Source organism: Grammomys surdaster, unplaced genomic scaffold (genome assembly GCF_004785775.1).
Source record: "Grammomys surdaster isolate TR1022 unplaced genomic scaffold, NIH_TR_1.0 125852, whole genome shotgun sequence".
Classification (NCBI taxonomy): Eukaryota; Metazoa; Chordata; class Mammalia; order Rodentia; family Muridae; genus Grammomys; species Grammomys surdaster.
Window position 1 is genome coordinate 268,231 of NW_021620678.1, and position 8,976 is coordinate 277,206.

The window sequence follows — 8,976 nt, forward strand, 5'->3', positions numbered from 1 at the left end:
TGTGTGTGTGTGTGTGTGTGTGTGTGTGTGTGTGTGTGTGTGTGTGTTTGGGGGTGGCTGCACCCTGGCTGTAGTTCTGTAGGAACACATATGTCATACATATGTCATACATGTGTTAATCCAGCGTGAAGGAGTCTTATGGATGACAAAGCAGAGAAGTCCCCAGGTCCTTCTCTAGTGAAGATGCTTGCCATGTCATCCAAGGTCCCTTCCTCTGCCTTCCTCCCCATACTTTGCTCTCACTGTCCTGGGCTGACTGGAGGACTCTGTACATCATGCTTTTGTGCACATGCTGTTCCCATCGCTGCTGCTAATTCCGCCGTCCCTTGTCACCTGCCAAATGTCTGTTCACTGTCTAAGTCTTAGATCTAATGTCCTGTCCTTCAGTGCTGATCCCACCTCGGGGCTGGTGACGTTCACCTTCTGGCCTTCACAGCTACACTTCCATGCATCCGTCACCTCGGATACGCGTTTCTCCTCAGAATCACGGGCACAGGTCAACGACGTGGCTCAGTGGTAGGGAACTCACACAGCATGCTCAAAGCCCTGGGTTCAATTCCCAGCACCATAAAGCAAGCAAGCACGAGCTCTATGGGGTCAGGAGTCGTGAGCACTTTATCTCTGCGCCTCTGGCTCTCAGCCCCAAGACCTGATGGAGAGGAGGTGCTCAGCTCAGTGGCTGGTAGATCAGTGAATCCGTGGATGCTTCGTGGCACACAGTGGATGGGAGAGTAGCTAGGTGACGGCTGGACAAGTGGAGGATGGCCGAGCAGATGATGGTCAGATAGACGGGTGGGGCATGGGCAGTGGTGGCTGTTCAGTGCCGGGTGAGCATATGGCTCGGTCGGTAAACATTAAGTGGAATATGACGGATGGGTGTGGCATGGATGGATACGTGTTTGATCAATGATGAGTGACCGCTAGAAGGATGGGTAGACAGGCGACTGGATGGAGGCGGGCTACATGACGGTAGATGGATGACTGAGTGACGACCAAATGAAGGATGCGTGCAGAATGGCTGACGGACAGTGATGGGCAAAGGGGACAGGAGAGTAATGTGGGACACGTGAGGTGGCTGGATGGACACTGTGGATGGAGTGATGTTGGATGAAGAGAAAATAGCTGGGAAATTTAGAAGGTAGATGGATGGTGACTCATGGGGATGGCCAAGGCTAAGCTGTGGGCTTTCTTTTCTCTCTCTCTCTTTTTCTCTCTCTTCCTTCCTTCCTTTTTTCCTTTCTATCTTCTTTGTGTGTGTGCGTACCCACATGCCTCGTGTGTTTTGCTTTTTAATTTTATGTGCATTGGTGTTTTGCCTACATGTATGTCTATGTGAGGACATCAGATCTTGGAGTTACAGACAGTTTCGAGCTGCCAATGTGGGTCTTGGGATTTGAACCTGGGCCCTCTGGAAGAGCAGTCAGTGCTCTTATCTTCTGAGCTATCTTTCCAGCCCCAGCTGTGTTCTTTCTTATCTCCAGTTCCAGCCAGAGGAACCTGAGGCGTCAGAACCAAGCAGAGGCGAAGACTCACGGGCTGACCAGAAGCAGGCTGACTCGGTAGTTGGGTCCTAGGCTTGGGCACATGGGGAGGGGGAAGGAAAGAAAATAAGGTTAGAGGGGGGATGAGCTCCTCCAAAGAGCTCTGTGACCATCATGACCCAGACCAGCTCTGCTATGAGGTCTGAGAAGAGTAGCTTTGGAAGAGGTAGCCAGCAGAGCAACCATCAAGTGGAGACCTGGGTGGTGATGATCCTGGGGTCAGACGCCCAGGACTCTGCTTCTGACTTACTGGCACACTGTCTGTCCCTAAGCAGGTCCCAATAGTTCCTGAGAGCAATGCTCTTTTGGGTCTAGAGGGCTGGGCCAGGCTACCTGGAGCTGGGATCTGGAGTTGTAGAGGGGGTTGAAGGAGATGCTGAAGCATCCTGGAGGACCCTGAAGCTCTGCAGGGTCCTGGGGGCCGGCCAGAGCTATATGCAGGGAGTGGTCAGAGGCATCCTGAGCCGGCTGTTGTAGCATAGGTGTGCCCTGCTCCTCCTTCATGCCTGCAAACAGACTGTTCTCATCAGAAATCTCTGAAGGGGAGAGGCAGAGGTAGGGGCAGGGGCAGGGGCAGGGGCAGGGGCAGGGGCAGGGGCAGGGGCAGGGGCAGGGGCAGGGGCAGGGGCAGACAGTATGTGGGCAGTGTGAGGGAGGATGCTGTGGCCTTGCTTCTTCCTTCTCCAGTGTTCCCCATACTGCCTCCTGAAAGTCAGAGGTGACCAGTAGCCAATCAGAGCTGGGGACAGACATATGCTGCCCAACCTATTTGTACAGAGAAGGGAACAGCCACTGTGCTGCTAGACCCAAAGTAGAACCCAGAACCCTGCTTCCTTACCCAGAGCTCCCTCTGCTCCCCATCCCCACCCTTGTCTCCCTGCATCCTGGCTCTGTAGAGTCCATGTGCTTCTATCTGCTTGCTGGCCAGTCTTTTCTTCTGTGGAATGGGGAGGGGACAGAGGACTCCTGTTAGTAACAGGGGCGCTAAAAGCTTCACTCTTCCCCTTTTGGGGTGATTTCTTCATGCTTCCTGGAGCTTGGGCTATGTGAGCAAAGAGGAAATTAGCAATATGAAAAACCCCCACCCCCACCCCAGGCCACCTCTACTGGACAGAAGTGTTAAGTACCTCATTCACTCACTCATTCATTCATTCACTCACTCACTCATTCATTCATTCATTCATTTATTCACCTGTTCCTACTCTCAACACGTAGTGAGCATCTTCTCGGTGTGGTGGTGTGAGTTGAGGAGAGGCAGCACGGTGCCATGTGGTAGTCAGAGCTATGGGCTGTGGCGGTGATGGTGAATACTCCTTTCCCCAAAGCTCCCTGGTAGCTGTGCTTTGATACTTCAAACGCCATTCCAGAGACTTACAGATTCCAGTCAGAGGACAGGGAGGTTCTGTCCGTCTCCTCAACCTGTAACCTGCTGTGTGGCTTGAGGCCAGTCTGTCTGCTTTGCTGGTGGCTCAGCTGCCCCAATAGAGATGACTTGACTTGATAATGGGCACACTAGGTTCTGCCGCAGGCATCTATATTAAGTCGGTTGATCATTTCTTTCAAGGTCAGGTCCCAAAGGCCAGGCAGATTAAGAAGCTCCCGAGGAGAGCGGGAGCTGGGGTCACATGTGTGACCCCTTGTCTCTAGATGGCAGCTGCTGAGAGGATGGTGGACCTGGACCTCCATAGCGTTTAGACATTTCAAGAAAAATCGGAAATACATATTCAACATTTCTTTTATAAAGCATTTTACTTTTTTTTTTTTTTTTGGTCTTTCGAGACAGGGTTTCTCTGTGTAGCCCTGGCTGTCCTGGAACTCACTCTGTAGACCAGGCTAGCCTCGAACTCAGAAATCCGCCTGCCTCCCAAGTGTTGGAATTAAAGGCGGGCGCCATCACTGCCCGGCTAAAGAGCAGTGATGTATATGAGCATATTGTCGCTGTCTTCAGACACACCAGAAGAGGGCATCAGATCCCATTACAGATGGTTGTGAGCCACCATGTGGTTGCTGGGAATTGAACTCAGGACCTCTGGAAGAGCAGTCAGTGCCCTTAACCACTGAGCCATTTCTCCAGCCCTTCAACATTTCTTTAAACGTGGTTTTAGTTTGGGCCTCATGTAGCATAGCACTTACTATGTTGCTGAGGCTGGTCTTGAACTCCTGGTCCTCCTCCCTCTGAAGTGCTGAGATTACAGGTTTGCACAACCACACCTGGCTCAAAATTTCTTGGTTTTTAATGTTGGAACCAGATTGGCACACACCACAGGAGCTAAACGTCTGTGGCCCATACGTACCCCACTCCTTGGCAGTCTGTGGTTTGACCTTAGGTTTTTAGATACAAATTCCAAAGGTGTGTGGAGTCCTAGAGCCCCTGTTGGTCAAACACCGAGTAGTACAAGCAAGATAAATTATTTTCCTTTGCAGCTGTGGTAGGGGAGGGAGGCGGGAGCCCAGGGCCTTTGCAGTAGCACAATGGTCAGGGGAGGCTGTGGTCAGGGATGCCCTATCCCACCAAAGGGACCTACAGCCAACACTGGACCCTGTTTGACAGGCAGACAAGAGGCCAGCAGAGGGCAAGGCTGGGAGCCCACTCAAGGGCCGACTGGTGACTTCATGGCGGATGCCCGGGGACCGGCCCGCGCTGTTCAATCCATACCTGCTGTCTCTGGGGGTCCTCAGGTGGCAAAGGGTAGGCTGGCTCCTGAGGGGTTGGAGGGGTGAGGGTGGATAGAGAAGGGAAGGGGGAGAGGAGGCTGGGGCTAGCCAAGAGAGAAGGGGGCCTATGAGGGAGGAGCGGGGGAACCTCATGGAAGGAGAGGATGCTCTAGAAGCTCCGGCAGGCTCTAGAAGCTCCGGCAGGCTCTTGAAGATGGTCTTTTCTGCCTTGGTGCAGGGCACAGATCCGGCAAGCATTTAGGATGAAGGATGTTTGGGTAATGTGCAATCAGCAACTACTAGCCAGGGCCAGTTAGCCAGGTGGGGGGAGGGGAGAGGGAGGAGGGCCTAAAGGGGCTCTGAGATTACAGAGTGTGTCTCAGACTTGGGCCTAGGCCAGTTTCACAAACATCTGGCCTTACGTAACCCATCTCCTGCCCAGAGAGGCTGTAAACACTGGGGCCTCTGGCCGGGCCTTCTTCCAGGGTAAGGGAAGGAGATAGCTATGACTTGTCCTCTCCTGCCCCTTCACAGCAGGCAAGATGCAATCAAGGGCTGGCTTTGAGGGGTCAATTGTGTCAGTGACTGGGTGATTCCTGGACTTTCTTGTTGGTGCTGGGCCATGACACTGCAGGGCCCTTGGAGGCAGACACCGATTTTTACAAAGTGGGCACTGGGGCTCACAGAAATGAGCTGACAGTCAGGATATCTCCAGGCTGGTTTTTCAGTCCTCAGTGAGAGCGTTACAGAGACTGTCAGAGCATGGAATATCACATCTGTCACATCTGTTAACTGGGGTAGTTCATGGAGCTGCCTAGGATTAAGGAGAGACAGCTCAGGATGCCCAGAGGCTGTGGGAGGATGTGGGGGTGGGGGTGGGGCTGCTGTCCCTGATGTTTCCCATCTATGTCATGGACTCTGCTCTGCTGTCCTCTGTGGGCTGAGGAACCCACGAGAGCCAAGCACACATGGCTCACTGGGTGCAGTAGTCCTTCAAGCCACGGGCAGGATTTGCCTTATCAAAATAATTAAAGGTCACCAACACACAGCAGGGCTGGGAGGTATGGCAGGGAAGGCCTTGGTGGAGAGAGGCGTGAGATAAGTGTGGGACTGTTGTGCGTGTTCTGTATACCACCAACAATAATTGCGCATCTACTATACTCCCAGCCCCATGTCCCTTGCAGGAGGATGTGCCTGACTCACTTTGGTCCTCATTCTCCAGGACAACTAGATTCATGTCCCCACACTGACCTGTAGAAGTGAGGTCTCTTGTTCCGTGTCACACATGGCTATATCCCAGATGCTCTGGCCTGCTCTGGCCAATCTGAGTTTCAGATAGCTACAAACTCACCCTTGTGATGGTAACTTCCTGTAGCCCTCTGGCTTAGTTACCCATCGTGTTCCGTACCAGACTGTGGCGCTGAGGCTGGGTGAGTCTGTGGGCAATGATGTTTTTTTTTTTTTTTTTTTTTTTTTTTTTTTTTTTTTTCTGGGAACTAGAATTGTAAGTACCAGAGACCTGGGGCCTCCCTGAGGATTGCTAAGGAGCCAAAAAGCTGCCTGGAATTCTATCTCTGCCCATCCCTGGCTGTGTGCTCTTGGGCCATTGTCTCTTTCCCTGAGCCATACGCTCAGGCAAGGGGATGGGCATGAGGAACATTGGGTAAGGAATCAGATGCAGGGAGCACGGGATGAGGAGTCAGATGCAGAGAGTACAGGGCAAAGGGGTTTTTTTTTTACCCCCCCACTGCTAGGGATAGAGCCCAGAGCTTGTGTGTGCCAGGCTGTATCATGTAGCTATGTCCCTAGGCCTCCTGGACAAGGTACTTGGATGAAGGGATCACTAGGTGAGGAATGGGAGCACTGTGCAGTGAGTTTCTAAGTTTGGCTGGAACATGTTTAGACTGAGGCTTGAAGGGTGAACAGAATTTTCCAGGCAAAAACTCTCCCCCACCCCCCGCTCTGTGTGTGTGTGTGCATGCATATACAGAAGGCAGGAAGGGAAGTGTTCCATACACAGTAGTCTAGAGTCCAGAGGTCTGCCTTTATAGGGGATTCTAGAAGTCCAGCATTGTGTCCTTCATATGGAAGAGGCATGTATAAAAATTACCACAGTCCTAGTCAGGTTATAAAGAATTCTGACTGGACAAAATCCAGTGTGTTAAGCTCATCACCAGCACTGCAGTCCCTGGATGGAGGTTACCAGAAGGTGAACCTCAGTGGCCAGGAGCCAGGGGCCTGGTGCCTTCAGAGTCCAGGTCCCTGGTAGTACGGGGTTTCCTCTTCTCACTCACTCTCTAAGGGCTGACAACCTCTGAGGAATGCCAGTAAGGATGGGAAACATATGGGTACCAAATGGCCAGTGTCTAGAAGTGAACTTAGCATGTGGATTTGTGGGCTGTGATGGGGAGACTTCAACAGTGATGCTAGGAAAAGAACTCAGCTCGCTGGGCCTCTGAGTCCTCATCTGTGAGATGGACAAAGATTCAGAGAACCGTAGTAATTACAGTATACAACACACATTTATTTCTTTAGTTTTGAGACAGGGTCTTGTTATGAAGGTCAGTCTAGCCTTCAAGTCACTATTTGTGGTCATCCTCCTGCCTCTGTCTCCCAAGTGCTGGGGTTACAGGTGTGCACCCCCATATTTTTTGTTTACTAGTTTGATTGACAGAATATTGCTATGTAGCTCAGGCTAGGCTAGAATTACACGTGTTACTCATGGTGGATTGGAACTCTTGATCCTCCCATTTCCTCCTCCGCCTCAGCCTATACCAGCATGGCCAGCAAGAGCAATGCCTCTCCAAATCAAGTCGGCAGAGTATCTGAAACTGCAAGTAATCCAGGTTCCTGGTCCACACCTAAGCTAACTAGAGACAGAGAAGTTGTTTTAATTACTTGACTTGGTCAGCCTTCATGGGTGATCGCATCAAGTGTGAGATTAAGGCATTGTCAGGTTTCTTGCTTAAGCTAACAGGGTTGAATGGCTACTGCCACCGAAGCTTCCAGTGCAACCAGCAACTAATTCCACCAAGGTCCCTCCTCACCTGCAGGACCACAGTTAAACTTCCACAGGCAAAGAAAACACAACATACTGATAAGGGAGCTGGGAACATGAGCAACAGGTGTACACCCACATCCGGGAACCCAGCACGTCGTAGCAAAAAGTCCCACCTGGGAAACTTCGAGAAAGTTTTATGTCTCTGTGTACCACTCCAGAACTCATGTGGTGCGCAGCTTCCCTTTTCCCTGTCATCCTCCCCAATCCTCCCCCCCGTGAGATCTCGGCCAGGTAAGTAGGTCCAGTCTTTGAACCACTGCGTTCTCATGGGTAAAAGAGAAACAAATAAGCCCTCTTCTCAGGGGAGTAGGAATGCCGACTCCGCGGGTAACTAGTGGGGCTCGCCGAGTCTTTAGGAGAGTGCGGTACTGCGTTCGCCTTGCAACACTGGCGCCTTGTCCAGACGCCACCATCACTCTGGCGGGTGAACTCAGGCTCTCCGTCTGGGCCGTGCGACCGGACTGCCCCGCCCCTACGCGGTCTCCGGCGGAGTCACCTGCACGCAGGCCCTTCCTTCCTGCGAACCGCCGGCCGGAGCCCGGCCCGCCCTGCCAGCCGCCCCATCCGCCCGCCCCGTCGTACAGGCCCCGCCCCCGACCCAGCCCTCGCTCCCATTGGTCCTCCCGCCACCCCCGCCGCTGTTTGCCCGGGCTTCCAAGCCGTCCATTGGTCCGCCCAGGTCCTCCCAGGAAGTTTGAAAAAAAAAAAGTTTTATGGGCGGATGGAAGGGGCCGGGGCAGCTCCGGGGAAGGGAAGGGCTGGAGTTACGGCGGCCGGCGGCCGAGAGGGGCGGCGGGCTGGGTGCGCCGCGGAGCCCGGCCCGAGTGTCCCGTGCAGCGTCCCCGGGCGCCGCCATGACGGTGAGTGGCCCCGGCTGGGACCCGGCGAGGCTGGAAGCTGCCTGCGCGGGCAGCTCGGTCCAGACTTGCCCCCTTGGTCCTTTGCCCTCCTCCCCGCGCAGAGCCCGTGCCGTGGAGGGCACCAGTCACTGACAGACTAGGGCGACACTTTCCCCTGCCCACCAGATCTCATGGTGGAAGCCCGAGTCTCCCCAGGCTGCTTAGCTTGGGCCTGGGAAGAGGTGTTCCCGGCCTTGGACCGGTCGCGCTGACCTGACCTGGACTGGGATGGTTGACCAGCCCATGTGGGTTCTGGCCAGAGGTTGGGGGGATCCGACCCCGCCCACCCCATAGTTGGGAGATCGCTCTGGGGCAGCCGAAGCCTTGTCTTCACAGCGTTAAGAGCTGGGGACTTGGGCGGGGTCAGAGGTTTCAGTTTCTCTTGGAGGTCGGCTCTACCAAGACTTGTCTGTCAATCAGTGGCTGTGCCCTGATCATCCTGTCGAATCTCACAGTTGAGAGCACTGTTCTCCCCATTTCACAGCCAAGTGAATTGAGACTTGGGGAGGGGTGCTAGCGCGGTGTCCTGAATGTAAAAGAAGAAACAGCCTCGTTTCTGACCACCTGGCCATGAAGTTCTGGAATGGAGGGGTGGGGCAATTTTTGATTTCTGGCTAGTGCCCCAGACAGGCTCTGAGAGTCTGGTGGCCCTCCTGGGGTTGGGAGGAGGATGAACAGGGTGTGTATGCACATGCGCAAGCCTTCTACTGAGGGTAGGCCTAGTGAGGGGTGGGCTGTGCTGCTGGGGGCGTGGTCTGTGGGGCCCCTGCCCTGTGTGTGTGTGTGTGTGTGTGTGTGTGTGTGTGTGTGTGTGTGTGTG

The 8,976-nt window shown here is 53.7% G+C and overlaps 1 protein-coding gene across 3 annotated transcripts in view; it reads left to right on the plus strand.

The window, feature by feature from the left end:
• Triobp (TRIO and F-actin binding protein) overlaps positions 1-8,976 on the plus strand; it is a 55,718-nt gene that overhangs the window by 23,528 nt on the left and 23,214 nt on the right. For 2 of the 3 annotated variants that reach the window (XM_028789973.1, XM_028789974.1), the window contains exon 1: positions 7,971-8,117. In XM_028789973.1, the coding sequence (XP_028645806.1) occupies positions 7,971-8,117 (147 nt within the window). Of the gene's footprint in view, positions 1-1,481; positions 1,560-4,092; positions 4,231-7,970; positions 8,118-8,976 lie in introns of those variants that run through there. The other variant, XM_028789972.1, reaches the window with a different exon arrangement.